The following is a 27,857-nucleotide window of genomic DNA, read 5'->3' as shown; positions in this document are numbered from 1 at the left end:
TAGCAAATGAGTGGTTATCCCCAGGGCTCATCTCGGGCGTCTCTCTGAGAGGGTTTCAGAGGGTTCATTTGGGGATGGCTGACATATGCTTTTATGGACACTGGAGATTTCCCTTTTGCTCTAACAATCTGGGGCACAATCTGGATTTTCTACACCAGGTGGTGTTCTTGGTCCCTGTCTCAGCTGTCAGTCTCTCTTGCACTCCTCCCTCCTTTTTACTATCAACTTTAGCTCTCCTGCTTATATCTGGCTACTTGGAATCACTTGGGGAACTTATTTTTAAAACATTGATTTCTTGTTACCACCTCTGGAGATTCTAATTCAGTTGGTCAGGGATTTCTTCCTAAATGTCTTTGGTGATTCTGATGAAAAAAGTTTGAAATCCACTGACCTGTAGTGTCCAGAGGAGAGGAAACCTCAGAGCAAGGAAGAGCAGTGTCCTGCTTTTTCTTTCTCTCCCTCTCCCACCCTTGACCCCAGAACTGGCTGGGCACGTGCCCATTATGCCTGTCTGTGGGGTCAAAGGTTTTAAGAGCTTGGACTGCCCTTTCCTGTGCATCATGGAAAAGGCAAATACACCTAGTATGTCCCCAGGTCCTTGTATCCTCTCATTTCCCGTGAAGATGTGAGGTTGGGACTGGTGCTCATTCCTGATAACTTCTCAACAAACCAGGGTTCTAATTTGAAGGGTGAGGAGAGCAGGTCATGGCAAGGGCAGTCTTTTGCTGTGAATTTGAAGTACCACCACTAATTATTAACATTCATGAAAATATCTATGAGGAAATTCATCCTACTCATTTGTTTTTCCTGGTATTGGAGAAACTGATTAAAAAAAAAAATCCCTGGTACATCCTATATTTTATAAGAAAGTGTGATTATAACTTTAGTTCTTAAAGGGAATTTGATTTTTGTTCCAAAGATTTTTTTAGCAGCTTTACTGAGATATAATTCACATGACAAACAATGCACCCATTTAAAGTATACAGTTAAGTGCTGGCATATTCACAGATATATGTAACCATCAGCACAGTCAATGTGAGAACATTTTCATCACCTCCAAATAAAACCTTGGCACTTCCAGTTGACCAAGATGGTGGCATAAGACACTCTAGGGTTCCATTCCCCCACAGAATCTTTGAACAGTTAACAAAAACTGGCAGAGCCATCTTCCTCAAAGTGCCAGAAAAAAGCTAAAGGATTACCATAACCAGGCAAGTGCTGAATCAAGAAAGTGCAGTGTTAAAAACGGTAGGAGCTCTTCCTGTAAATGGCCCGAGGTGATCTCTGAAAATGGTTCGCTATTCACTTGACCCAGAAAACCCCACAAAATCATGCAAATCAAGAGGTTCAAATCTTCATGTTCACTTTAAGAACACTTGATGGCTCAGGCCATCAAGGGTATGCATATTTCAAAAGCCACCAAGTATCTGAAAGATGTCATTTTACAGAAGCAGTGTGTGCCGTTCCGTTGTGACAGTGATGGTGTTGGTAGGTGTGCCTGGGCCAAACAGTGGGGCTGGATGCAGGGTTGGTGGCCCAAAAAGAGTACTGAATTTTTGTTGTACATGCTTAAAAGTGCAGAAAGTAATGCTGACCTTAAGGGTTTAGATGTGGATTCTCTGGTCATTGAGCACATCCAGGTAAATAAAGTCCCCAAGATGCACCGTCGTGCTTTCAGAGCTCATGATCGGGTTAACCCCTACATGAATTCTCCCTGCCACAGTGAGATGATCCTTACTGAGAAAGAACAAATTGTTCCTAAACCAAAAGAGGAGGTTGCACAGAAGAAAAAGATATCTCAGAAGAAACTGAAGAAATAGAAACTTATGGCTCGGGAATAAATTCATCATAAAGTAAATGCAAATTGAAGTTAAAGCAGAATATTGGTTGTCTTATTAAATATGTTAAATATTAAAAAACAAAACAAAACAAAAAAAACAGTAGGAGAAGCTTGTGGTGCCCTTGCTGGCCCCTCACCAACCCTGTTGCAGTGTGGAGCTAGCCTGCCCCATTCCAGAAGGAACAGAATAACCCTTAGACACATATTGGGTTGCCTGTACGTAGGTTCCAGTCTATCATGTGGCAGCCTGAAAGACTGAACCAGGAAACTCATCTCTGGTTCACCCTCCCAGAACTTGGCCTGCTGGCAGAAGCAGCTTAAGGACAGATAAAGCAAGGTAAGAAACAATTAAATCAAAGCAATGTGAGTCAAAGGAGTACCTGCTTTTAAGATATACAATAAAGCACATGGGAAGGGGGAAAGTCTATTTTATAGGGAGTCAAGAAGGCATTTGAATTCCTGTAAATGGGAGAATTCCTAAGACCAAGAGCAAGGACAAATACAGGACAAGACATACAATCAAAAACGACAGAGAGTACTTGGTACTTCACTTTGCCTCAGGCTGATATTCTTGATAGGAGGGCTAACTTTTGAATGAGAGCATTAGTCAATACAGAGTCAATTTGCAAAGACTGTAAAAGATGTTTTTTATGTTAGTTTCTTTTTGTTAGCTCCTGGCACTCAAGGAAATCCCCCTCATATAGCAAGTTGGATACAAACCCAAGGAACACACAGCTCGGTGACTCCCAGAGCTAACAAATTAAAATATTAAAATGTACAGTATGCAACAAAAGATTACAGGACAAAGAAATGAATGATAACCCATCCCAAAGTATGAGATAAAAATTCAGAAACCACCAATAAAGACACCAGACTTTGGACATACTAGTAATAAAGAGACAGAAATTTTAAAAAGGAACAGATAAACTGAAGTTGAAGACCACAATAACTGAAATGAAAAATTCTCTAGAGGGTTTCAACAGCAGATTGGAGCTGACAGGAGAAAGATCAGTGAACTTGAAGGTAAGACAATTGAAATGATTCAGGCTGAGCATCAGAAGGGGACACCATCAAGCATACCAATATACATATTATGGGAGTTCAAGAAGGAGAAGAAAGAAAAGGTTGAAGGAATATTCAAAGAAATAATGGTAGAAAACTTACAAAATTTAACAAAATACATGAATACCCACATTCTAGAAGCCCCCAAACCCCAGACAGGATAAACTTGAAGAGATCCACATTCAGACACTTAGTAGTGAAACTTACAAATGCCAAGGATACCTCTGTGGGAGCCCCAATAAGATTAAGTGCTGATTTCTCATCGGAAACCATGCAGGCAAGAAGGCAATGGACTGAAATATTTAAACTGCTGAAAGAAAACAATTGCCAACCAAGAATTTTATATCTGGTGAGACTGTCTTTCAAAAATGAGGGCGAGATTAAGACATTCCCAGAGAAGCGAAAGCTGAGGATGTTTGTCACCAGTAGATGTGCCCTACAAGCATTGCTAAGGGAGTTCTTCAGACTGAAAGGAAAGGACGCTAAGCAATGGATTGAAACAGCGTAAAGAAATAAAGACCTCTGGTGATGGTAAGCACATGAGTAATTATAAATGCCAGTATTATTCTATTGTATTGTTTTTTTTGGCATGTAACTCCACTTTTTACTCTTATAGGTTCTAAAATGCAAATGCATAAAAAGGAATGATAAAGCTATGGTTTTGGACATAAAATGTATAAAGATATAATTTGTAACAAGTACTAGAAAATGCCTGGGACAGAGGGATATAAGAACAGCATTTGTGTATATTATTTTAACTTGGTTTCAAATCAGTTGTGATTGTTACAGATTTAGGATGTTAAATTTAAGCCCATGGTAACCACAAAATATAGATATATAAATATATGCAGGAGGAAATGAGAAGGGACTAAAAATAGTACCCTACAAAAAATGATGGAAATATGAAAGAAGGCATTAAACAATGAATTGAGGGACGAAAACACACACACACACACACACACACACACACACACACACACACACACACACACGCATAAATTGCAAAGGCCAAATAGCAAAATAGCAGAAGAAAGTCCTGTATTATCAGTAGTTAATTTAAATGTAAATGGATTAAACATTCCAGTCAAAAGGCAGAGATTGGCAGTATGGATAAAAAAGCATGACTCACCTGTATGGTGTTTAGGAGAGACTCACCTTAAATTCAAAGACAAGTGGGTTGAAAGGGAAAGAATGGAAAAAACCAAATGCATATAGTAACCAAAGAAAGCTGGGGCAGCTATATTAATATCAGATAAAAAAGACTTGAAGTAAAAAAGTGTTATGAGGGACAAAGAAGGACACTATATATTGATTAAGGGGTCAATCCAACAAGAAGATGTAACAATTACAAACATATATGCACCAAACCACACAGCCACAAAATATATGAGGCAAATATTGACAGATTTGAAGGCAAAAAATAGAAGGTTCTACATTAATGGTAGGAGACTTCAATATACCACTTTCAATAATGGATAGAACATCTAGACAGAATATCAATAAGGAAATAGAAGACTTAAACGATAATTTAAACCAACTAGACCTAACAGAGATACATAAAATGCTTCACCCAACAGCAGCAGAATACACATTCTTCTCTTCTGCAAATGAAACATTCTCCAGGATAGACCATATGTTAGGTCACAAAACAATTCTCAATAGATTGTAAACCACTGAACTCATACAGTGTATCTTCTCTGACCACAATGAAATGGAATGATGCTAGAAATCAATAACAGAGGGAGAACTGGAAAATTCACAAATAGGTAGAAATTAAACAATGCACTCTTAAACAACCAGTGGGTAAAAGAAGAAATCACAAGGGAAATTAGGAAAATCTGGAGGCAAATGAAAATTAAAAATCCATACCAAAACTTATGGGATGCAGCAAAGGCAGTGCTGAGGGGAAATTGATGCCCCAAAATGTTTACATTAAAAAGAAGAAAGATCTCAAATCAGAGACCTAAACCCACGAGAGAAGGATCTAGGAAAAAAAGATCAAACTGAACCCAAAGCAAGCAGAAGGAAGAAATAGCAAAGATTAGAGTGGAGGTAAATGAAATAGAGAATAAAAAAGTAGAATCAATGAAATCAAAAGTTGATTCTTGAAAAGATCAATAAAATCAACAAACCTTTAGCAAGACAGAGAAGAAAAGAGAAGATGCAAATAACCAAAATAAGTAATGAAAGGAAGGACATTATATTGATGCCACAGAAATAAAAAGGATTATAAGTGGATACTATGAACAGCTATACTCCAACAAATCAGGTAACCTACATGAAACGGACAAATTCCCAGAAACACACAAACTACCTACACTGACTCGAGAAGAAATAAAGGATCTCAACAGACCAATAATAAGTAAAGTGGTGGAATCAGTAATCAGAAACCATCCCAACAAAGGAAAGCCCAGGACCACATGGCTTCACTGGTGAATTCTACTAAGCATGCCAAGAAATATTGACACCAATCCAGTTCAAACTCTTCCAGAACTTGAAATGGATGGAACACTTCCTAACTAATTCTGTGAGGTCACCATCACCATAATACCAAAACCAGATATAGATATCACGAGAAAAGAAAATTACAGACCAATTTCTCTTATGTATATACAGGTAAAAATCCTCAAGAAAATACTTGCAAAGAAATACAACACATTAAAGGAATTATACACCATCGTCAGGTGGGCTTTATTCCGGGTATGCTAGGGTGGTTCAGTGAGAGGAGATCAGTTAATGTAACACATCAGATTAACAGAGCAAAGGAAGAAAACCACATGATTATCTCAACTGATGCAGAAAAGGTATTTGATAAAATCTAGCACTCCTTAGATATCACTTAGAAAACAAGGAGTAAGAGGAAATGTCTTCAGCATGCAAAAGGTTATATATGAAAAACCCACAGCTAACATCATACTCAATAGTGAAAGATCAAAAACTGTCCTTCTAAGATCAGGAATAAGACAAAGATGCCCACTGTGGCCAGTGTTTTTCAACATTGTACTGGAAGTTCTAGCCAGAGCAGTTAGGCAAGAAAAAGAAATAAAAGGCATCCAAATGGTAAGGGAAGAAGTAAAACTTTCCCTGTGTGCAGATGACAGGATCCTATATATAGAAAATCCATAGCAAAGCTAAAAGAGGTAATAAACGAAATCAGCAAACTGGCAGGGAACAAAATCAATACACAAAAATCAGTAGTGTTTCTATATACTAATAGTGAACAATCTGAAGAGGAAATCAAGAAAAAATTCCATTTACTATAGCAACTAAAACAATCAAATATGTAGGAATAAATTTAACCAAGGATATAAAGGTGTTGCACATGGAAAACTATAAAACTTTGCTGAAAGGAAGCAAAGAAGACCTGAATAAATGGAAGGACATTTCCACGTTCATGGATTGGAATATTAAGATGTCAATTCTGCCCAAAGTGCTTTACAGACTTAAAACAATCCAATCAAAATTGCAATAAACTTCTTTGCAGACATAGAAAAGCTAATCATCAAATTTATTTGGAAGTATAAGGAGTCTCAAATAGCCAAAACCATCTCAAAAAGAGAAGAGTGAAGTTGGATGACACAGACTTCCCAATTTTAAAACTTACTTCAAAGCTATGTAATCAAAACAGCATAGTAATGGCACAAATCAGACATACAGGCCATTGGAATTAAATTGAGAGTTCAGAAGTAAATCCTCATATCTAGGGCCAATTGATTTTTTTTTAAATTAAATTCAGTTTTATTGAGATATATTCACATACCATACAGTCATCCATGGTGTACTATCAACTGTTCATAGTACCATCATATAGGTATGTATTCATCACCCCAATCTATTTTTGAACATTTTCCTTACATTGGAAAGAGTAAGAATTAAAAATAAAAGTAAAAAAGAATACCCAAATCATCCCTCCCATTCCACCCTATTTTTCATTTAGTTTTTGTCCCCATTTTTCTACTCATCCATCCATATACTGGATAAAGGGAATGCGATCCACAAGGTTTTCACAATCACACTGTCACCCATTGTAAGCTACATTGTTATACAATTGTCTTCAAGAGTCAAGGCTACTGGGTTGCAGTTTGATAGTTTCAGGTATTTACTTCTAGCTATTCCAATACATTAAAACCTAAAAATGCTTGTCTATATAATGCGTAAGAATGTCCACCAGAGTGACCTGTCAACTCCATTTGAAACCAGTGAAACTTTATTTCGTTTCATTTCACATCCCCCTTTTGGTCAAGAAGATGTTCTCAATCCCATGATGCTGGGTCCAGATTCACCACCGAGTCATATCCAGCGTTGCTAGGAAGATTTACACCCCTGGGAGTCAGATCCCATGTAGGGGGGAGGGCAGTAATTCACCTGCCGAGTTGGCTTAGAGAGAGAGGGCCACATCTGAGCAACAAAGAGGTACTCAGGGGAGACTCTTAGGCACAATTATAAGCAGATTTAGCCTCTCCTTTGCAGTAAGGAGCTTCATAAGGGCAAGCCCCAAGATAGAGGGCTCAGTATTCCAACCATCAGTCCTCAAGGTTTGTGAGAACATCAGCAACAATCCAGGTAAGGAAGTCTAACACTTCTGCATTTCCCCCAGCTCCTTGGGGGGAGGGCCAGTTGATTTTTGACAAGTGTGCCAGGTCCACTCTCTGGGAAAAGAATGGTCTCTTCAACACATGGTGCTGGAAAAACAGGATATCCACATGCAAAAGAATGAAGGTGGACCCCTGCCTCACCCCATATACATTAAAAATGGATCAAAGACCTAAATATAAGAACCCAAACTATGAAACTCCTAGAAGGAAACCCAGGGAACATCTTTAGGACCTTGTGTTAGGCAGTGGTTTCATTGACTTCACACCAGAAACACAAGCAACAAAAGAAAAAATAGATAAATCTATTTTGACTTAATCAAATAAAAAACTCTTATGCCCAAAGGACTTTATCATGTTGGTAAAAAGACAACTTACAGAATGGGAGAAAATATTTGGAAACCTAAATCCAGTAAGGGTTCAATATCTAGAATATATAAAGAAATTCTATAACTCAACAACAAAAGAAAAAGAAAACCATTTGAAAATGGGCAAAAGACTTGAATAGACATTTCTCCAAAGAAAATACACAAATAGCCAAAAAGCACTTGAGACATTAGACATTAGGGAAATGCAAATCAAAACCACAATGAGATATCATCTCTCATCCACTAGAATGGCTACTATTAAAAAAACAACAGAAATAACAAGTACTGGAGAGGATGTAGAGAAATAGAAACATTCCTTCATTGTTAGTGGGAATTTAAAATAGTGCAGCCACTGCGGAAAAAAGTTTTGTGGTTCTTCAGACGTTAATATAGAGTCACTATATGACCCAGCAATCTCACTTCAGTGTAGATTTGAAAGCAGGGATTCAGACAGATATTTGCACACTGATGTTCATAGCAGCGTTATTTGCAATTGCTGAAAGATGGAAGTGATCCAAGTGTCCATCAGTGTATGAATGGATAAACGAATTGTGGTATATATAAACAAATATTCAACTGTAAAATCATATGGTAACTCTGTTTAATCTTTTGATACATGCAACAAAATGGATAAATCTTGAAGGCATTATGTTGAGTGAAATAATCTAGACACAAATATATGATATTACTTACATGAACTAATTAGAATACGCAAATTTACAGAGTTAGAAATTAGAATAATTAGAATATGACGGGCAGGGATGGGGTTGGAAAACGGGGAGTTAATGCTTAATAGGTACCAAGTTTCTGTTTGGGGTGATGATAAAGTTTTGGTAATGGAGGTAGTGATGGTTGTACAACATTGTGAATGTAATTTACACCACTGAACTGTATATTTGAAAGTGAATAAAATAGGAAATTTTGGGTTATATGTATGTTACCAGAAAAAATTTTTAAACCATAGGACAGTACAACACAAACAGTAAACCCTAATGTAAACTATGGAGTATAGTTAGTAGTATAATTATAAAAATATTATTTCATCATTTTTCCTTAAGGTATCACACGAATGCAAAGTGTTAATAATAGGGAAAGTTGTACAAGTAGCAGGAAGTATGGGACTAGCTATCACCCCTATATCTCCCGCTTCATTCCTGCCACCACTCCCCACCCCACCCCCCAAACAACCATTAATCTATTTACTATCTATAAATGTCCCTATTCTGGACTTTCCTGTAGATGGAATCATATAATGTATGATCTTCTGTGGTTGCCTTCTTTCATTAAGCATCATATTTTCATGTTTCATGTTGTAGCATGGAACAGTACTTCATTCCTTTTTATGGCCTTTTTCATCCATTGCATTGATAGACCACATTTTTTTTATCCATTTGTCAGTTGATGAATGTTTGGGTTGTTTCCACTTTGGGGCTGTTACGAATAATGCTGCTATGAACATTTGTGTACAGATTTTTGGGTGGACATGTTTTCACTTCTTTCGGTACATACCTAGGGGTGGAATTGCTCGATCATATGGTAACTGTTTAATTGTTTGAGTAACTGTCAAACTCTTTCCAAAGCAGCTGCACCATTTTACATTCCCACCAGCAGTGTATGAGGGTTCCGATTTCTCCACTTCCTTGCCAACACTACTGTTAGCTGACGTTTTGATTCTAGCCATCCTGGTGGGTGGGAAGTGGTATCTCATTGCAGTTTTGATTTCTATTTCTCTGATGACTAATGATATTGACCATCTTTTTTGTGTGCTTATTGGTCATTTGTATATCTTCCTTGAGAAATATCTCTTCAGATCCTTGGTCCCACAGATTTTGACTATGCTATTTTCGGTTTTCATCGCATCACTTGACTGCACCAGTGGATATTTCTTGCCACTGGTTCAGGAGGAAAGATTCCCAGCAGTTCGATTCCCACTGCCAGGAGGCAGGACAGTTTGTTTAGTGCATGAACTCACCTTTACATCTGCTGGGGTTCAGTCTTGTTTCCCTTTCTTGTGGGTGGGAAGAGTGGTGCAAAGCTTCCTGGGGAGCTGGGCCTGGCCTTTGCCTGTCTTAACCATCCCTTCTTTGCAAAATCAGCCTCCTCAGTGCTTTACTGTCTGAGAAAGTTTGACACCTCTGCTCATGTGATCACTAAACAGTGCCAGGAAAACCATGAGGCAACAGGCTATGAAAAGTGCTGTGTGTGTATGCATTTTCAGGTGTCTCTAGAAGTCAGGACCAGAGTCCAGGTACAAAAAGTAACTAACCAGTTTGTGCCAGGTGCAGCCTGTCTCGGTTTGTTGTGGGGTCTGGGGTCTGTTCCCCAACAGTCTTAGAATAATGTCAGTACCATTAGCTACTGTTTATTTAACATTTTATGTGCTAGACACTTGGCAGACACTCTCATTAATCCTTGTAACCCTGTATTGATGATGGGAACACTGGGGCTCAGAATTCAGGTGGCTTCTATGAGATGACCCTGGCAGTGGCAGGAGGGAATCCTGCCCTTTGCTGTCTGAAGCCGATACCTGTGCTCTACCCGCTGAGCCAGCTGCTCTAGCCCTTGCTGTCCCTCACTGGCACCATGGTACTTTAAATAAAAAATACAGATGCCAGGCCTCACTGAAAATCTGCATTGGAATCTCTAGGGGCTGAGAACCACCACCTAAAAGCTGTTTTCCCTTCTGGCTTGTTTTAAAAGAAAAAAAAAATTACATTCTATCTGGGCAGGTCGGAAACTCACTGGTTTGACAGGGCAAGACTTAGATTTGTTTCCTCCATTTTTCCAGACTTGGAGGTGCTGGTTATTCCCCAGGCCAGTAACCCTCACCCCCAGCTGCTTGGGTTTTTGTTGGGACTGGAGGACTTCATCTTCTGTTCCCCTCTCCCCACTCAGCCATACCTCCTCCAGTGCTCCATCTGCTCTTTATTGCCCATCTAAGTTATGTATCATGTGGACTCCTGGTAATGACCAATTGTAATCTGTTGTGGTTTCTTCTCCCACTGTTGAGAATAACCAGACACTGCAGGATCAGTGTGACTGTTGACCCAGACCAGAGCTGGCTGGGCCGGCAAAGCCACTGCCACAAAAACAGAGTCTCATTCATGCAGCAACCCAAAACCAAACTCAGGGTGGGATCTACCCACATCGTCCTTCCCCCAGCAGAGAGAGTGGCCTGATGACGGCAGAACCTGGGAGTTACCTTGTCTCAAGGGTTGTATAGCCTTGCAAACATCATTGACTGGTGAGATGAAACGGCCTCTTAAGTTACAAAGAATTTCAAAAACAGCATTTCTTGTTACAGATTGAGATCTTCCCACCACCACCCTGTGTTTCCTTCCTTGTACTTTTGGGGAAGAGGTGGCCCCCGTTTCAAGCCTCTTTTCCTTTGGTACTGTCCAGAAAGGAAACTCTTGTTCCTGGTTAGTGAATCATGCTTCCTGAGGCTGAGTTTTTAAACCAGTTGCTGGAAGAACTTGGATGTGAAAAACGATTTGAGGTTGAACAAGGCGAGCCCTTTGCCGTCAGCTTCTTGCATGAGCGCAGACCATTTGCTTCCCACAGACATCTCCGATTCATTTATACCCCTGTGTCTTGGCTGTAAGGGAATGAACTCTCCTTGCTCATTGGGCAGTCTAGGGCTCTCCCTGGGATCTTGTTCCAAAGACCCCTCCTGTATCGACTCCAGTAAGCAACAATAAAAACTTTTTTTTTCCCATTCTGGTTTCAAATGCTAGACAGTATTCAAGACAGAATATCTACTCAGAGTCTTTCGTTTGTAAACCAATCTCTATATGTTCTGATATCTTCTAGAGGCTTCTGGAGATAGACTCCTCATCTTTCTTTGCAGTTCTAAATCTTGAAAAAAAGAAAAGAAAAAAGTTTGTGGCTTTTGAAGCTATCACTACCCATGACTAAGATGTCAGTATTCCTGGAATACCAGCTGTTGGTGGCACAGGTCTTGGTGTCTCATGGATGTCTCTGCCCTCCCACATCCCCTCCCCCTTATTCTTTCTCTGTGTCACCCTTGCCTCTGCCAGTAGAGAATAGAAGTGAGGCCTCTATTTAAAAGGGAAAGTTGGCAGCTGATCTGACTGCCAGCAGAGCTCTGGCTTCAATGTGTGTTTGTTTATGTGTGTGTCTTGTTTTTTAATGTGTGTGAGACTTCTGGCTGATCAAAAAGTTAGAGAACTGGAAAAAAGGCTCAGGATGAGAGAGTGAAATCTTGCTGTTATTCTGGAGCCACAGAGGCACACAATCCAGCCCCAAAAAGAGAAAGTCAGTTGGTCCTTCTGAAGATAGCAGGAGAAAAGGGCTATTTTGATAGCAACTTGCAGTGGCCAGACCCTGCCCCTGAATGTCCAAGAGGTTGGCCAAGCACCTTATCTAAGGAGCCTTCTATTGGGACTCCCTGTGCCCTTGTCTGCTTCACCACCCACTCTGGCTCTGCACAGAGGCAGGCTGTACTCCTAGCTAACAGACTGGAAGTTCATTGTTTGTTGACCTAAATCCTAGTATCTTCCTGGGCATTTTTTTGTACCCCAAGGAGCCTGTAAACTGTCACTGGGTTGGCATGTGCCCACTCCTCTCCTTTGTGTGTTTATGTTGGTGAATGTACAGATTTGTGTATTTGCTCAGAACCATGAGCCTTAATTTGGGAGACTGCCTTTCTCTTTACTGCTCAGATGGCTGAAAAGCAAATAGATGTGTAGTACAGTCTAGTTAGGGATCTTCTCCTAACTTCTAGTGGGGAAGGGGAGTTGGGGTAAGGGGAGGCCATCAGCCAAGTCATCAGGGAGGGCTAAAGGAAAGAGCTGTGACTTAGGAAGAGCTCACTGTGTGACAGTATGTGAACTAACCTGATACTTCTGATTTCCCTTGCAGTTGGAGACCCCTTCCCCACTAAGTGCCTCTTTGCGTAGCAGCGGCCCCTGCCCCCACGCTCACTGGTACCACTACAGCGGGACGGGCCATGGCGGGTCGGGGAGCTGCAGCACGACCCAATGGACCAGCCGCTGGGAACAAGATCTGTCAGTTTAAGCTGGTCCTGCTGGGGGAGTCCGCGGTGGGCAAATCCAGCCTTGTCCTTCGCTTTGTCAAGGGACAATTCCACGAGTACCAGGAGAGCACAATTGGAGGTGAGTGGACACAGGGGAGTGGGAGCGACCTCAGAGAGACCAAAGAAATGTCTTGGCATTGAGGAAACTACATCTAGGGCAGCCATACCTCTGCCTCATCTTGGCCCTGGAATCGAATCCAACAGCTGATCTCCATACAAGAAAGTCCCAAGAAGCTTTGCTAGTAAGAATCAGCTGGGAGTCAGGACCTGGCTTTCATCCTGGCCTCTTTATTATTTGTGTGGCTTGAGCCAAGATCCTTCCTCTGGCCCAGCCACTGGGAAGGGAGAGGCTGAGTGTGGATCTCCGAGAGTCCTTCCGATTATAACAAGCAATACATCTGCCCCGGCCTCACCCTCCTTCCAGAATCAGGAAATGGCATGATAAGTAGTGGCTTGGAGAGTAGGCCGGTGTTTCTGAAGCTGACCTTTACTGTTTCTTGAGCTCAGTGCGAGTCATTGACTTCCCAGTGCTCAGCATTTAGGATGTGAGAGTCTGGACCCAGCCTCCTCCCTCAGTGGCCAGTGCAGATCTGGAGGGGCCAGGGCTGTCCTTGGGCTTGAGTCATCCTTTCTCTACCCTCTTGGTTGGTAGGAGGCTTCCAGCAACTGGAAACAAAATGGGCCCTGTCAGCAGTCTTCCTGCTGCCTCCTCAGCACTCAGTCAGGAGCTGGCAAGGGGACTGAGGAAGTGGCCCTGGGCATTCACTGGGGTGGGGGAGGGTAGGCAAGAAAAGTGGGCTTTCCTCACAGAGCTGTCAGGATCCTCCGCTGGGCCCAGGGCGAAGGAGACTCCCACATGTCTGTTCCAGCTCTGGGACTTCTTTGAAGCATAGGCACAAGCGCCCCATGTTCCCCTGCCTCCTCAAGACCAAAGAGAGGGTCACTGTATTCCCTGAAAGTCAAAACACAGAGTGGTCACGCAGGACTGGGTCTGGGTTAGAGCTGGGGTGGTCAGTCAAAGCGCCTGGAAGTGGCAGGGCCAGGTGAGAAGCCTGGCAGTGGCACAGTGTGCACTTCTAGGCTTCCTCAGCATAGCTAAACCCGTGAGAGCGTCCTCTGGGAAGAAAGGTCAGCACCACCCCTGGGCTGAAGTAGCCTGAGGGACCAGAGAAGTTTCCAGCTGGGCTGTTTTCTCTGAGGGGAGGCAGTAGAGGAAGAAGAAGAGAGGATAGACTGACCCGTCTGTTCTTGGAGCCAGGTTGCCCCTCGGCTTTTCCTCTCCTGCCCCTTGCTTCATTCCTCTTCAGAGAGTGGTACTGAAATGAATCACATGCATGTAGGCTTCTCTTCTCTCCACGCCCTTGCCTAGGGTGGGTCTGTAAAGCTTATGCACTTCCCATCCCCCCAGGACACTGCTGCAAAAACACAAATTCCACCTGCCATGCATGGGCCAGCTTTGGCTCCTAGGCTAGGGATTTTTCTGTGCCCATCTCAGCAGCAGGTGGGAGTACGTGGCAGTGGTTTCTCTAACTCGTTCTTGCCTAATGGCATCACCTTCTCTCTTACAGCGGCCTTCCTCACGCAGACTGTCTGCTTGGACGACACAACAGTCAAGTTTGAGATCTGGGACACAGCTGGACAGGAGCGGTATCACAGCCTGGCCCCCATGTACTATCGGGGGGCCCAGGCTGCCATCGTGGTCTATGACATCACCAACACAGTAAAGATCTGCCCTTTCTTCTCTTCCTTGCCCTTCATCTTCTTAAAGCCCCAAGTATTGGATTAGAGAGGCTCCCTTTTCAGGCCCTTCGACCCTCTCTGTTCCTGGATGGGGTGGGGGCAGGCTTTTTCTATTGTTCGGGAGCATCTCGTCAGAATTTTTAGGGTAGTAATGCCTGAGACACTTTGGCTTTGCCAGCTTAAGCTTCTCTGGTGAGCAGCCCTGGGCAGAATGCCACCTCTGTCCCCCTGACCTCCTGGCTCTGTCTCCCCAGGATACCTTTGCACGGGCCAAGAACTGGGTGAAAGAGTTACAGAGACAGGCCAGCCCCAACATTGTCATCGCGCTCGCGGGTAACAAGGCGGACCTGGCCAGCAAGAGAGCCGTGGAATTCCAGGTGGGAGGATGGGCAGGATTTGCGGGGAAGGAGTAAGCTCTCTCCATGTGGCTTCCTCCAGGCTGCTCAGGGAGCTTTCAGCAGGGAGCAGGGAGCTTCAATCTTTTCTGTGACTCAAGCTTGGGCCTGAAAAGGAATTGTCACCTGCCTCTCCTGGTTCTTTTTCTTTGGCAGTGGAGCATGTGTATGAATATGTATAAATGAAGCTGTGCTTATTTTTTTCTTATATAAATTTTTAAGTAAATTTATAGAAAAAAATACTTTTTCTATCTTATATATGTACATAGTAAAATTTAAACAGTACAAGAAGGTATATAGAATGAAATAATTAAGTCGCCTCTAACCTAGAAACCCAGTCTCCCTTCCCCCAAGTTCCCACAGTTTCTTACCTTTCCAGAAATACACACATATATGAATCTCTTTCTGTATACTAATTATCTTAATATCGTAATTTCTTTTTCACCAGTCCAGTGTCGATGGTCTTCCAGGTCGTTTGTAATAGCAAAAGACTGGAAACAGTGTTGTGGTCAGTGTCCACTACCTGTGCTTTTGTCCAAATGCGCAAGTGTATTTGTAGAATAACTTTCTAGAAGTATTTCCTATCTTCTAATTTTGAAGAGCAAGTAGACAGAATGAGCCTAAGGAAACCTGAGTAAGACACCTGTCGATACTCTTGAACTCCAAAGACTGTAGGAGAAGTGGAGGAATGGGGGCACAGTGCAGATGTCTTGGGAGAACCCAGAGCTGAAGAGCCTTTAAGCCGCAAAGCCCCTGCATTTGTCCAGCCCCTCTGTTGTGATCAGGGAAGATTTCTATCTTGGGCCTCAGCCCCTGCCAACTGTGACATTTCCCTCCTCTTTCTCACCTCCATCCCAACCAGGAAGCACAAGCCTATGCAGATGACAACAGTTTGCTGTTCATGGAGACATCAGCAAAGACCGCAATGAACGTGAATGAAATTTTCATGGCAATAGGTGGGTCGCCTCTTGTGTCCTCCACACCACACACCACCACGGATACAGGACTTGCCTTCTGTTCTGTAGTAGGTCTGTGGGGGGGTTCCTTAACCAAACAAGGTTTTGCCATTCTTCTTCATCTGACTCCCACATGTAGGTCGTTCACCCCAGAAGTTCCTGAAGCCTGAGCCAGTGTCTCAACATTTCATTCCCTGACTCTTTAACTTGCAGCCCATTTCAGAAACAGCCATCACCATCCCCCCACTCACTTCTTAGGATTTTTTTAGCTCACTGGCTCAGGAGTCATCCTGCCCGGGTTCACATCCTAACTACCACTTAATTAACTCTGAGGCCTGGGGCAAGTCACTTCACCTCTCTCTGCCTCAGTTTCCTGAAACACTCCGAACATGCCTGGCATGTGGAAGCCTTCGATATATGTTATCACTGATAGGGGAGGAAGGGCCCAATTCTTCTCAGGTAGAATTGGAGGAGAGTGTTGGTGTACCCCTCCTGCTCAAATGCATTTTTCTCCTCCTATCCAAAACAGCTAAAAAGCTCCCCAAGAACGAACCCCAGAATACAGCTGGTGCTCCAGGCCGGAACCGAGGTGTGGACCTCCAGGAGAACAATCCAGCCAGCCGGAGCCAGTGCTGCAGCAACTGAGCCCCCCTTGCCTGCCCACTGCTCCCATCTCCTTTGCCTGAATGACCCGACTGGAATCCACTCTAACCAATCGCATTTAACGACTCGGGCACTGCTGGGGTGGGCGGCAGGGGGAGAGCTCCACCATGATTTCTCCATATAATTTTGATCATAGGCCAGAGTGAGTTATTCCACCTGCACCTTTCTGTACAAATACTAATTCAATTTTAAGTCTTAAGTCACTTTTTTAATATATAAGATCTTTTGCTCTTCCCACTTCCTCCCTTTCTACTGCTCCCCCACTTTTCCTTCGCTGGTAGTAGCCACCTGCTCCTGTTCCCCCTGCCCTTGTATCTGAGGACAGGAGGGTGGAGCAGTTACCCTTCCTTTCCCTCTTGCTGAATAGCAGGCCCAGTAAGAGCATCCTCACCCTTACCTTGGGCTTGGTTTGGGGTGGTGGGGAAGGCCGTAGGGGTGAGGGAAGGGAGAGGAAGCTCTTCCCTCAGCTGGCTGTCCTCGGGCTGCAGCCCACCCCCCTTCACAGCAGGGAGAGACACCACATTACCACAATGAATTATTACATGAATTATTGTGACAGCCACGAACCCATCAGCCCCACCCCACCCCCCTTGGTCACCCTGACCTCTGGCTTTGAAGCCCTCTTCTGACCAAATCACGATGATGAGTATTCAGGGGGGGGTGGGTAAGGGGGGGGCGTGGAAGGGGATGGAACCAACTTTTTCTGTATTTTGTATTGTATGTTTTCTTCAACATGTAACCAATCAGTATCTTGTCAATATAGTCAGCCGATCGATCGACCTTGCACTTGTCTTGCTTGTGTTTATCTGGCAGAGTTTATCAGACCATGCCTTCTTGAGTTTTCTTGAAGTGAATTTAAGATGAACCACTGAATCTTGTCAAACGAAAGTGGGTTTTTTTCCCCTAATGTGAGGGGATGCTGGTGGTCATGGTAAACAAGAGAAAGAGGCCCTTGCTGTTACCAGCACTAATGGGGTGGGGAGGGATAAGAATGACCTGGGGCTGAAATTCACCACAATTGCCTTTCCCTCCCACCTCCTCCAGATGACATCTGGGTGACATATACTCTGTATTTGCAGATTTTTGGTCTCTGAGATACCAGAAGCAACCTCTGAGGGTTTTGGGTTGGTCTGTAAGGGATTTGGTCTTACCCTCATCCCTGAAGAGGAAGGAACATCCATGGCCTCTAGAACCCTGGACTGGTCTTTGGGCCAGTGCTGCAGTGCCTGGCTTTCCTCACCACGCCTGTCCTCCACAGCACCCATCCACACCCCAGGCTTGAGCTACACCCTCCCTGGTCTCTCAGGGCCCTCTACTGACTCTGGAGCCGGGCAGCTCTTGGCCCCCCAGCCCTCTGCTGCTCCCTGCTGGAGTTGTTGCTCTCGGCCGCCAAAGGCTGGAGACGGGCAGTGAGCTGAGCTGAGCAGGGCAACGCTGTCCTCTTCAGCTTTGCCCAGGACCCCAGGGACCTTGATCCTTGGTGGATCACCATCTTGAGGTGCCTATCCTGCCTGCCTGGGCCCTCCACTCGGCTCCCCTCTACCTGTGGCTCTAGTCCCTTTGCCCTGCCTCTGACCCCAACCCCCAAAAAAGACCACAGACACTGAGGCTGCTGCACAGCACGGATGTTTACTGGCTCAGGCTGGGTTAGGACCCTTCTTAGAACCCTGGCCCCTGAGTCTTGGGGCCGGTCCAATTTGGGCTTCAGGAGAAGGCAGTGAAGGGCACTGGCCTCGGAAACACAGCTGGCCGGAGGGCGTCAGGCAGCAGCTCATGGAGGCCGGATCCACTTCAGGCGGCAGACGCACTTCCCGGTGCACCTTCCGCGCCATTCGGTAGCCGGCCCCATCCGGGCCGCTGGCCTCCAGTTCCTGATGTCCGGTCACTGTCAGCGAACGGCCGTCCACCTTCACCACGAGTTCTTCGGGGGTGAAGCCGTGGGCGTCCACCTTCATCTGGAAGCCGTCCTCCACATGGTCAGCCCGCGCAGCTCCTGGAGTGTCCCTGAGCAGCCGCACCGGCAGCGTGGCCCCCTGGTTTCGTTCAGCGAGGGCCACGCTGGGGCGCCGGGAAGCCACCTGGTTCTCGTTAGAGTGGCTGCTCCCGCCCCGCTGCATCCGACTGAGCAACTGCTGTCCAGGCACGCGCGGCTGCAAGCACAGGGCTCCGGGCGCGCTCACAGGCGCAGATGCCCCAGAGGGGAGGGGCCCCGAGGGGCTCCGCGTGGCTTCCCGCCTTCGCGTGGCGCCCTTACGCCACTCCGCCCAGCTCAGCTCTGTTCAGCTCGGTGCCCTTCCCTTCTGCACACTTCCGCTGCATTGCAGCGAGGGTCGCTTTGGCAGGATTCAGGGTCAGCTGTGCACGTCCTGCCTCTGAGGGTCAGGTTGTCAGCCGCCTTGGCGCTCCCGCTCCTGATTTATCCTGGGTGTTCCCCCATCCTCGGGCCCTCCCGCACCTCCGCCAGGGGGCCAGGGCGGCCGGACTGTGATTGAACTGGATCAACTCTGGCCTGGACAGGTCAGGGCCACAGACAGGAGATCAGATTGAGCCGCTGGGCTGGGAGGGGGCACTCTTGCCCTTCTGAGAATCAGGCCTGAGGGCAAGAGGACTGAGTTTGCAGAGTGTGACCTTCCAGGCGTGTTCTTCCATTCTTTGGACGTCCTGCCTTTTCCTGACCGCCCGCGATGGTTTCTCCCTCGTGCTGATGCAGGGGGATTGGGAGACAGACCCGTCTTTCTGCCTTTTATTCATCCATCCCTGGAGTCTACTGTGCCGCAGGCCCAGGGCTGAGCTTCCGGCCCACAAAAATGAAGGCGCAGGGCTGCCCCCAAATTGCCCTCGGTCTGGGGAGGGAGAATCAGGCTGTACCAAGTGCTCTCTACCTCATCCTCGCCTCAGCCTTCTTTGTGACCACAGCCATGCCTCTGGCGCTCGGTACTTTTATAATAAACTCTTTTTATTGAAATATAACATACATACAGAAACGTACACAAAAGGTACAGTTGATGAATTATCACAAAGCAAACACCCCTGTGTCATCACTACACAGCTCAGGAAATAGAACCGGTGCTAAATTGCAATTCTGTCCCCAAGACATGTGGGACAAGGCCTCTGCCGGAGATGGGGGTGACAGTAGGGTAAGAGGGAGGTGGGCAGGGTACTCCATTCCTCCAAGCAGGAGCCTGTTTCCTAGGATGCCCGCACTTGTCCCCAAAAGGACAGTAATCCTGACTATCGCGGAAGCCTCTATGAAGAATTAGAAGTGAAGAGGGGTCAACCTGGGTTACTCACTCGGGCCTCACTTGGCTGTCGAAGACCAAGAGATAGCACAGAAAAGTCTGGAAGCTGGAAGCCGAGGGGAGCGGCGATGGCAGACTACAACTCCCATCATGCTCCGGGGCAGCGGCGCCTGCGCACTGAGCGCCGGTTGCCCATGCGGCCCTAGGGCTGGGAGCGCCGCGCCGCGCTCCGCTGCGGGGGAGGCCATGGCGGAAGCTTCCCAGGCCCCGACCGCGACCCTGGTTGCGCAGCCCCGTCCCCTTCAGTCCCCAGCCCCTGCCCCAACTCCTACTCCTGCCCCCAGCTCGGCTTCGGCTCCAGTTCCCACCCCGGCACCAGCCCCCGTCTCAGCTGCAGCCCCAGCCGGGAGCACAGGGACTGGGGGGACTGGAGTAGGAAGTGGGGGGACCGGGAGCGGGGGGGATCCGGCTCGACCTGGCCTGAGCCAGCAGCAACGTGCCAGCCAGAGGAAAGCGCAAGTCCGGGGGCTGCCGCGCGCCAAGAAGCTTGAGAAGCTAGGGGTCTTCTCTGCTTGCAAGGTGGGGGCGGGGCCTGGGGTGAAAGGGGCGGGGCTCGGGGCATCCAGGGGCTCCGATGCGAATGGATGCAGGCTCTGGCTAAGGAGTGAATAATTGCCCCCGGTTGCCGGGTCAATGACTGATATTTCTGTCTCCAGGCCAATGAGACCTGCAAGTGTAATGGCTGGAAAAACCCCAAGCCCCCCACGGCACCCCGCATGGACCTGCAGCAGCCAGCCGCCAACCTGAGTGAGCTGTGCCGCAGCTGTGAGCATCCCTTGGGTAAGGCCGGCAGCACCCTAGTACCTGGGGCCAGGGGGTGTTGGTGGGCCCTGCTCGGACAGGTTAATTCAAGTGCCACAAAGCCTGACATCTGAAAAACCAAAGATGTCTCCTAAGGAGGGATGGGGTTGGGGGTGTATATGCCCCACCAGAGGAGAAGGGAAATCTGCCAGTCCAGAAAAGGCAAGGGCCACCCTCCCCACCCCCCGAGGAGGGCTGACATGGGTGCAGTCTCCTTGGCTGTTCACACTGCTTGGAGGAGCTGAGGGAGTATTTGGGGGGGTCTATGAAGAAGGGCAGAAGCCCATGTTGATTTCCCCATCCTTCCCAACTCTACCACCTGTCCCTTTTGCAGCGGACCACGTGTCCCACCTGGAGAATGTGTCCGAGGATGAGATTAACCGGCTGCTGGGGATGGTGGTAGATGTGGAGAACCTGTTCATGTCTGTTCACAAGGAGGAGGACACGGACACCAAGCAGGTGTATTTCTACCTCTTCAAGGTGAGCTTCCTCCAGATGAGGGTGTGTGGGTGAAGATGAGGCAAAGAGGGTCTGCAGCTCTGAGCTCTGCTGACCGGTACTCCCACCTTCCCCTTCCCCCCAGCTCCTGCGGAAATGCATCCTGCAGATGACACGGCCTGTGGTGGAGGGGTCCCTGGGCAGTCCCCCATTTGAGAAGCCTAATATTGAGCAGGTGGGATGGAGAACATGGTAAGAGGAGAATGGGGGGGTTGAGGCAGCTGCTTGGAGGAGTGGGGAGCCTGCATTCTCCATCCTTCTCAAACTGAGCACAGGGGAGGTTCAGAGACGAAAGGAGATTTTGTGCTAATCTCAGGGCAGAGGAGTGGGCATAGTTTCTCTTTGCCAAGAGCCCCAGAGTGAAGGAGAGCCTGGTCCCTGCCTTCGGGGAGCACCCGCTTTTGAATAAGAAGCCCCTGTTGGCTGCTCAGGCCAAGTCCCCTGTTCGTTTACCCCACCTTCTCAGGGCGTGCTGAACTTTGTGCAGTACAAGTTCAGCCACCTGGCTCCCCGGGAGCGGCAGACGATGTTCGAGCTCTCAAAGATGTTCCTGCTCTGCCTTAACTACTGGAAGCTTGAGACGCCAGCCCAGTTTCGGCAGAGGTCCCAGGCTGAGGACGTGGCCACCTACAAGGTCAATTACACCAGGTAGGCCCAGCCAGGGGCAGCATGGGGAGAGTTGTGTAGGCCCAGCCTGGATTCAGTGGTTACTGCTCTCACCTGCCGCCTCCTGTCCCCGCAGATGGCTCTGTTACTGCCACGTGCCCCAGAGCTGCGACAGCCTCCCCCGCTATGAGACCACTCATGTCTTTGGGCGAAGCCTCCTCCGCTCCATCTTCACCGTTACCCGCCGGCAGCTGCTAGAGAAGTTCCGAGTGGAGAAGGACAAGCTGGTACCCGAGAAGAGGACCCTGATCCTCACCCACTTCCCCAAGTAAGGCTGGTTCTGGCCCATCAGGATTCTGCACCCTCACTGTTGTACCCCCTTTCCCAGGAAGGCGTCCCGGATTGACCCCTCCTCTCCCCCCATGGGTCTCCTGGGCTCTGGGTGTCTACTGGGCAGACTCGCCCACAACCCAGATGCAACTTACTAGTATTTGCCTTTGCACGTACTTGTCTGGGGATGGCAGGTACATGGCTTGGTTCTAATGCTACCCCCTCCCACACCCAGGATAGACATTATTCATTGTTTCCCACGGGGCCTGGACACAGCCTCAGAGTCCTTCCCACCACAGCACTCCAAGAAACCAGAGCTTACACCTGAGGTGAAACCTATTTCCATCCCTGTTCTAGTCCTTTCTATAACGTCTTCCCCCCTTCTGCCACACCTTCCTCCCATTTTAAGTCTGCCTCACAGCCCCCCTCTTCAAGAAGTCTTTACTTACTAATCCTGGCCCTCAAGCGCCCCTTCTGCTGCCAGGTGGGAATAAGAGGTGGCAGGATGGGGCAGCCTCTGAGCCCCATGTTGATACCGAGCGAACTGAGGCTCAGGGTGGCTTGGTGGCCTGCCCGGCCACACCGCTTGGGGTGGCATCAGATCAGCTCAGACCCTGCCTCCCTGTGCTGCACATCAGGGCAGGAAGTGGCCCCTTTGATCTCTGTCCTAGATGTGTCCGTCTTCCACCATTGACGGGGTCTCCCAGAAGGCAGCGTGCTGCACCTCCCCCTTCAGACTAGGGGTCCCCAGAAGGCAGCGGCTGTCGCCTCTCTCAGACTCCCAGTTCCCTGAGGGCAGGGTCCCACTCTCTAACTTGCCTCCTGCTCCTTTGGTGCCTGGCCCAGGGCTCCACTCTTGGCTGGAGGGACAGAGCTGTGGGACAGACTATGCCCTCCCGCAGATTCCTGTCCATGCTGGAGGAGGAGATCTATGGGGCCAGCTCACCCATCTGGGAGTCAGGCTTCACCATGCCACCCTCAGAGGGAACACAGCTGGTGCCCAGGCCGGGTATGTGCTGCTGGGGCCCTGCTTGGCCCTCCTGGCTGAGCCAAGCTTCCCAGAGGGTAGGGGCGATGCTGAGAAGGGCAGCAGGGATGAAATGCCAGGGCTGGGGTGCTCAACTGGGGTTCAGAGGGCTGTATCCCTTGGAGAGATCTGCCCATATCTCCAGTCCCCATGCCCTGAGTTTTCCATCTCTCTCTCTCAGCCACGGTCAGTGCGGCAGTTGTTCCCAGCGCCCCCATTTTCAGCCCCACCATGGGTGGGGGCAGCAACAGCTCCCTGAGCCTGGATTCTGGAGGGGCTGAACCCATGCCAGGTGGGTACTTGACCCCTGACCTCTGACCCTCATCCACCCCTCTTCCAACCTCTTTCACCGGGCGACCTTGCCAACCTCCCCAGCAGGTGAGAAGAGGAAGCTCCCAGAGAACCTGACCCTGGAGGATGCCAAGCGGCTCCGTGTGATGGGCGACATCCCCATGGAGCTGGTCAACGAGGTCATGCTGACCATCACTGACCCTGCCGCCATGCTGGGGCCCGAGGTGGGCAGCCCGGCTTGCTGGCCCCTCTGTCAGTGGGTGGGAGAGGAGACCCTTGATGACCCAAGACCCTGCTCACTGCTCCTCCTCTGGTGCCCAGACCAGCCTGCTGTCAGCCAACGCGGCCCGGGATGAGACAGCCCGCCTGGAGGAGCGCCGCGGCATCATTGAGTTCCACGTCATCGGCAACTCGCTGACGCCCAAGGCCAATCGGCGGGTGTTGCTCTGGCTCGTGGGGCTGCAGAACGTCTTCTCCCACCAGCTGCCGCGCATGCCCAAGGAGTATATCGCCCGCCTCGTCTTTGACCCGTGCGTCCCTGGGAGAACCTGAGCCCCAGGGCACCACCACACCCCCGGGGCCTCTCCTCGGCCCCCTCACCCCTGCCCAAGCGTCTTCCTCCAACCTTTGGCTATTCTTGCTCCTCGTTTCCCAACCCTGAGTCCAGCTCACACCCCCAGGGCTATGGGTCAGGGAGCCTTTGGAGGACAGTCTGGGTCTGTGACATGCTCCTTGTCTCCTCAGGAAGCACAAGACCCTGGCCTTGATCAAGGACGGGCGGGTCATCGGTGGGATCTGCTTCCGCATGTTTCCCACCCAGGGCTTCACCGAGATTGTCTTCTGTGCAGTCACCTCAAATGAGCAGGTCAAGGTGAGCACAGGGCCCCTGCCCCATCCCACCACCTGTCACGTCCCACCGCCCACTTCTGAGTTTGGACCAGGTTAGACAGCAGGACATGTGATGCAGCAGCCCCCCAGCCCTTCGGAATTGGAAGAGCTTTTGGTAGCCAGTAGTTCCTCACATCCCCACAAGGTGGCAGTGGTGCTTCTGATAACTGTATTAAGAAAACACCTGTAGCCCCACGGAGCCCAGGACTTTGCCACAGTTTTAAATGGATCTGTGTTGTCTTCATCACAAGAGTATTTGCATGTATTAGTGAATTAATAGTGGGCGGTAGTCCTGGATTCTCTCCTTTAACTGTCCCTGATCACAAGTAGCATCCCTCATTCTCCACATCTGCCTGACCCCAAAGACACATCTGCCTGACCCCAAAGACACCCGCTGGGGTGCCGCCTTGGTCCCGACAATTGAGGAAGACAGGGTGCCTCTTCAGGGTTCAGATGCTGGGGTTAGCAGGCCTCTCGTGATTCCCCCTCCCCCACAATCCCAAGGCCCAGGACTGGGCCTGTGTTGCCTGTGGACAGCAGCTTCCTGGTTTGGAATCGGCTTCCTGGGTTTGGATCCTGGCTCTGCCGTGGCTGGCCACCTGCCCTTGGACACATTTGCTAACATAGCTGAGTTCTGCTTTCTCTCCTGTAAAGTGGAGGTAACGATACCTACCTCGTGCCTTAACTTGAGACTGGGTCTGTGACGTGCTGAGCCAGGCACCTGGCCCAGAGTAAGCTCTTGGTAATCCTGTGCCCTTCACTTCTCTCCCCACCAACTCCCCTCCCTCTGCCGTGTCACCTTCCCTGCTGCCTTCCCGATCTGCCCCCTCCTCTGGGCCCTCCTGTGACCTCCCCGGCACCAGGCCTGCCTCTCGCCCCTGGTGAGCCCGGCTCCCCCCACTCCCTGCAGGGCTATGGCACTCACCTGATGAACCACCTGAAGGAGTATCACATCAAACACAACATTCTCTACTTCCTCACCTACGCCGACGAGTACGCCATTGGCTACTTCAAAAAGCAGGTGATCCTGGGCCTCACCCCACACCTGCCCACTGCCTGGGGCCAGAGGTCATTCTCTCCAGCCCCCTGGTGTGGATGGAGTGGGAGTCCCTTTATGCTCCATAGTCCACTACCACCTGCAGGAAGTCCTTCGTGCTCCTGTTCTCCCTCTGTGGCTGCCCCAGTGGAGGGCAGGCTGGGCGACTCAGGAGGATCTTGCGGTGTGAGTCAGAGGGGGCAGCTGACCTGGGATCTTGCCAGGGACAGATTCATTGAGTCCTCGCTGTGTGCAAAGCACTGTGTCAGGTGCCCTGGGAGGGGGGCCACAGCATCCGCTGCCTCTCAGGTGCCCCTGGGGTGAGGGGCTGGGAAAGTTGGAAGACACTTGCTGATAGATTAGGTCATCAATCTCCAGGGCTTCTCCAAGGACATCAAGGTTCCTAAGAGCCGCTACCTGGGCTACATCAAGGACTATGAGGGCGCAACCCTGATGGAGTGTGAGCTGAATCCCCGGATCCCCTACACAGAGCTGTCCCACATCATCAAGAAGCAGAAGGAGGTTGTGTATATGTGTGCACGCATGCACGCACACGTCCATGGGTTCTTTTGTGAATGTGCCTCTGGGAGTGAGCTCATGTGCGGACCCAGATCTCATGTGCGTGCAGGTGCTCATGTGAGGTGGGGATGGGCTGTGGCCTTGGATCTTGCTCTACCTCTTGGGGGGAGTTTGCAGGGTGGGGGGCTGGGGGAGTACCTGGATTCAGTGACAGGGCAGCCTTGGTGTTCTCATGGGGGTTGAAGTGGCCTCAGGAGGGTTGTTGCCAGGGCTGGAGTTGGCCCCTCAGACCCTTCTTTCCCTCAGATCATCAAGAAGTTGATAGAGCGCAAACAGGCCCAGATCCGCAAGGTCTACCCCGGGCTCAGCTGCTTCAAGGAGGGTGTGAGGCAGATCCCTGTGGAGAGTGTCCCTGGCATCCGTGAGCAGGGGTCTCACCTCGGAGGGGCGGTCCATGGGCTGGCTAAAGGGTCAGGAGGGCACACTGCTTGTGGGGGTGGACAGGCATTCTCAGGGACATTCTCCCCACGCCCCACTTTGCAGGAGAGACAGGCTGGAAGCCGTTAGGGAAGGAGAAGGGGTGAGTATTGTATTGGAGGGGGGGAGGCAGAGGGACCAGGAGCCTCAGACTTGGCCTCTCTCGGCCCCCCAGGAAGGAGCTGAAGGACCCTGACCAGCTCTACACAACCCTCAAAAACCTGCTGGCCCAGATCAAGGTGGGGAGGCCAGGTTCCTTTCTGGGGGCCCCTGTGCCAGTGGCCGTGGCTTCGTGACCCCATCTGGGGCTGGGTGGTCCCCCGAGGGCTGGGCGTGGGGCGCCTTGGGCCTGGCCCCCAGCTTGGCTCTCCTCTCCAGTCACACCCCAGTGCCTGGCCCTTCATGGAGCCTGTGAAGAAGTCGGAGGCCCCTGACTACTATGAGGTCATCCGCTTCCCCATTGGTGAGGATGTGGACCCGTTCCTTCTGCCTCTGCCCCCAGACCTACTCCTGCCTTCCCTGGGCCCCAGCCCCTCCACCTCTTAAGGGTGTGCTGCTTCTCTCCTGCTGCCCCAGACCTGAAGACCATGACGGAGCGGCTGCGCAGCCGCTACTATGTGACCCGGAAGCTCTTTGTGGCTGACCTGCAGCGAGTCATCGCCAACTGCCGCGAGTACAACCCCCCAGACAGCGAGTACTGCCGCTGCGCCAGTGCCCTGGAGAAATTCTTCTACTTCAAGCTCAAGGAGGGGGGGCTCATTGACAAGTAGACCCCGGCTTCGGCAGGCAGCCCTGACCCAGGGATCCTGCAGCCTCGGATTCTTCTTTGGCACCTGGGGGTCCCCTGGCCCCAGGCCCCTGACTCTCAGCTTGAGACACTCCAGTCAGCGCCCCCCTGCAGCCCCTGCTCCTACCACCCTTTTTGGACCCTCAGGCACCCCCAAGCCTGCAGCTGTGTCCCTCCCTTCATTGTGTCTCACCTTGGGGTGGGGTCTCCTGGTCTGGGGCCCCGCCCCTCTTGTGTAGTGGGGGCAGAGGACGTACCCTGCCCAGCTGCGGTAGCCCCCAGACCTGGTCCCCACAGAGCTCTGGAGTCTGAATTCAGAGCCTGGCTCAGGTCAGCTGTTTCCTCAAGGGCTAAGACAGCTAATTTTAGTTTGGGTAAGTGGGCTTCAGGTGTTGGAAATTGCACCCTGACTGAAGGAGCCATGCCTCCCCTTGCACTGTCACCTGTCAGTCTGTCCCTCAGAGGTGGGGGGCAGGGGGATTACCCATTCCCTGGATTTATTCTGTTGAAGGGAACAATAAAGGTTGTTTTTTTTTTTTTTTTTTGCCTCTGTGTGTGATTGTTTCTTCCATCTCATCCTCCAGCCTGAGCATGCTGACGTCTCACCTCCAATAAACAAGCCT

The 27,857-nt window shown here is 49.1% G+C and overlaps 4 protein-coding genes across 10 annotated transcripts in view; 3 read left to right on the top strand and 1 right to left on the bottom strand.

Moving 5' to 3' along the window:
* RAB5C (RAB5C, member RAS oncogene family) overlaps positions 1-17,459 on the top strand; it is a 29,228-nt gene extending 11,769 nt beyond the window's left edge. For all 3 annotated transcript variants that reach the window (XM_037810199.1, XM_037810200.1, XM_037810201.1), the window contains exons 2-6: positions 12,747-13,000; positions 14,490-14,641; positions 14,916-15,038; positions 15,919-16,012; positions 16,542-17,459. In XM_037810199.1, coding sequence (XP_037666127.1) covers positions 12,835-13,000; positions 14,490-14,641; positions 14,916-15,038; positions 15,919-16,012; positions 16,542-16,657 — 651 coding nt within the window. In that variant the 5' untranslated portion in view covers positions 12,747-12,834 and the 3' untranslated portion in view covers positions 16,658-17,459. The remainder of the gene's footprint in view (positions 1-12,746; positions 13,001-14,489; positions 14,642-14,915; positions 15,039-15,918; positions 16,013-16,541) is intronic.
* Positions 7-2,776, top strand: LOC119514445 (60S ribosomal protein L17-like). Its single transcript, XM_037810204.1, has one exon. It carries the CDS (start codon positions 1,380-1,382, stop codon positions 1,818-1,820), a length of 441 nt encoding a protein of 146 aa, XP_037666132.1. The 5' UTR covers positions 7-1,379; the 3' UTR covers positions 1,821-2,776.
* An 816-nt stretch (positions 17,460-18,275) lies between the features above and the next one.
* On the bottom strand, positions 18,276-20,204 carry HSPB9 (heat shock protein family B (small) member 9). Its single transcript, XM_037810203.1, has one exon. The coding sequence runs from the start codon at positions 18,790-18,792 to the stop codon at positions 18,313-18,315; it is 480 nt and encodes a 159-aa protein (XP_037666131.1). The 5' UTR covers positions 18,793-20,204; the 3' UTR covers positions 18,276-18,312.
* On the top strand, positions 20,091-27,775 carry KAT2A (lysine acetyltransferase 2A). Of its 5 annotated transcripts, none has more exons than XM_037810183.1 (19): positions 20,091-20,493; positions 20,631-20,754; positions 21,110-21,255; positions 21,359-21,448; positions 21,740-21,921; positions 22,016-22,207; positions 22,445-22,538; positions 23,056-23,218; positions 23,418-23,528; positions 23,615-23,751; positions 23,849-24,057; positions 24,272-24,398; positions 25,326-25,436; positions 25,830-25,973; positions 26,277-26,391; positions 26,514-26,550; positions 26,623-26,686; positions 26,826-26,910; positions 27,024-27,775. In XM_037810183.1, the coding sequence occupies exons 1-19, from the start codon at positions 20,161-20,163 to the stop codon at positions 27,215-27,217; spliced, it is 2,658 nt and encodes an 885-aa protein (XP_037666111.1). In that variant the 5' UTR covers positions 20,091-20,160; the 3' UTR covers positions 27,218-27,775. The 5 variants fall into 5 exon arrangements, with proteins under 5 accessions (XP_037666111.1, XP_037666110.1, XP_037666112.1 ...); XM_037810182.1 differs by having other exon boundaries at positions 23,612-23,751; XM_037810184.1 differs by lacking the exon at positions 22,445-22,538 and having other exon boundaries at positions 23,112-23,218; positions 23,612-23,751.
* Positions 27,776-27,857: the final 82 nt, after the last annotated feature.

Source organism: Choloepus didactylus, chromosome 18, assembly GCF_015220235.1.
Source record: "Choloepus didactylus isolate mChoDid1 chromosome 18, mChoDid1.pri, whole genome shotgun sequence".
NCBI classification, from domain to species: domain Eukaryota; kingdom Metazoa; phylum Chordata; class Mammalia; order Pilosa; family Megalonychidae; genus Choloepus; species Choloepus didactylus.
This window is presented reverse-complemented; position numbering and strand designations above follow the sequence as displayed.

Coding starts and splice junctions, on each gene's coding strand:
- LOC119514445 (XM_037810204.1), top strand. CDS start 1,380: ATGGCTCAGGCCATCAAGGGTATGCATATTTCAAAAGCCACCAAGTAT.
- HSPB9 (XM_037810203.1), bottom strand. CDS start 18,792: ATGCAGCGGGGCGGGAGCAGCCACTCTAACGAGAACCAGGTGGCTTCC.
- KAT2A (XM_037810182.1), top strand. CDS start 20,161: ATGGCGGAAGCTTCCCAGGCCCCGACCGCGACCCTGGTTGCGCAGCCC. Junction 22,208..22,444: donor ATCCTCACCCACTTCCCCAA/GTAAGGCTGGTT, acceptor TCCCACACCCAG/GATAGACATTATTCATTGTT. Junction 26,687..26,825: donor ACCTGCTGGCCCAGATCAAG/GTGGGGAGGCCA, acceptor TCTCCTCTCCAG/TCACACCCCAGTGCCTGGCC.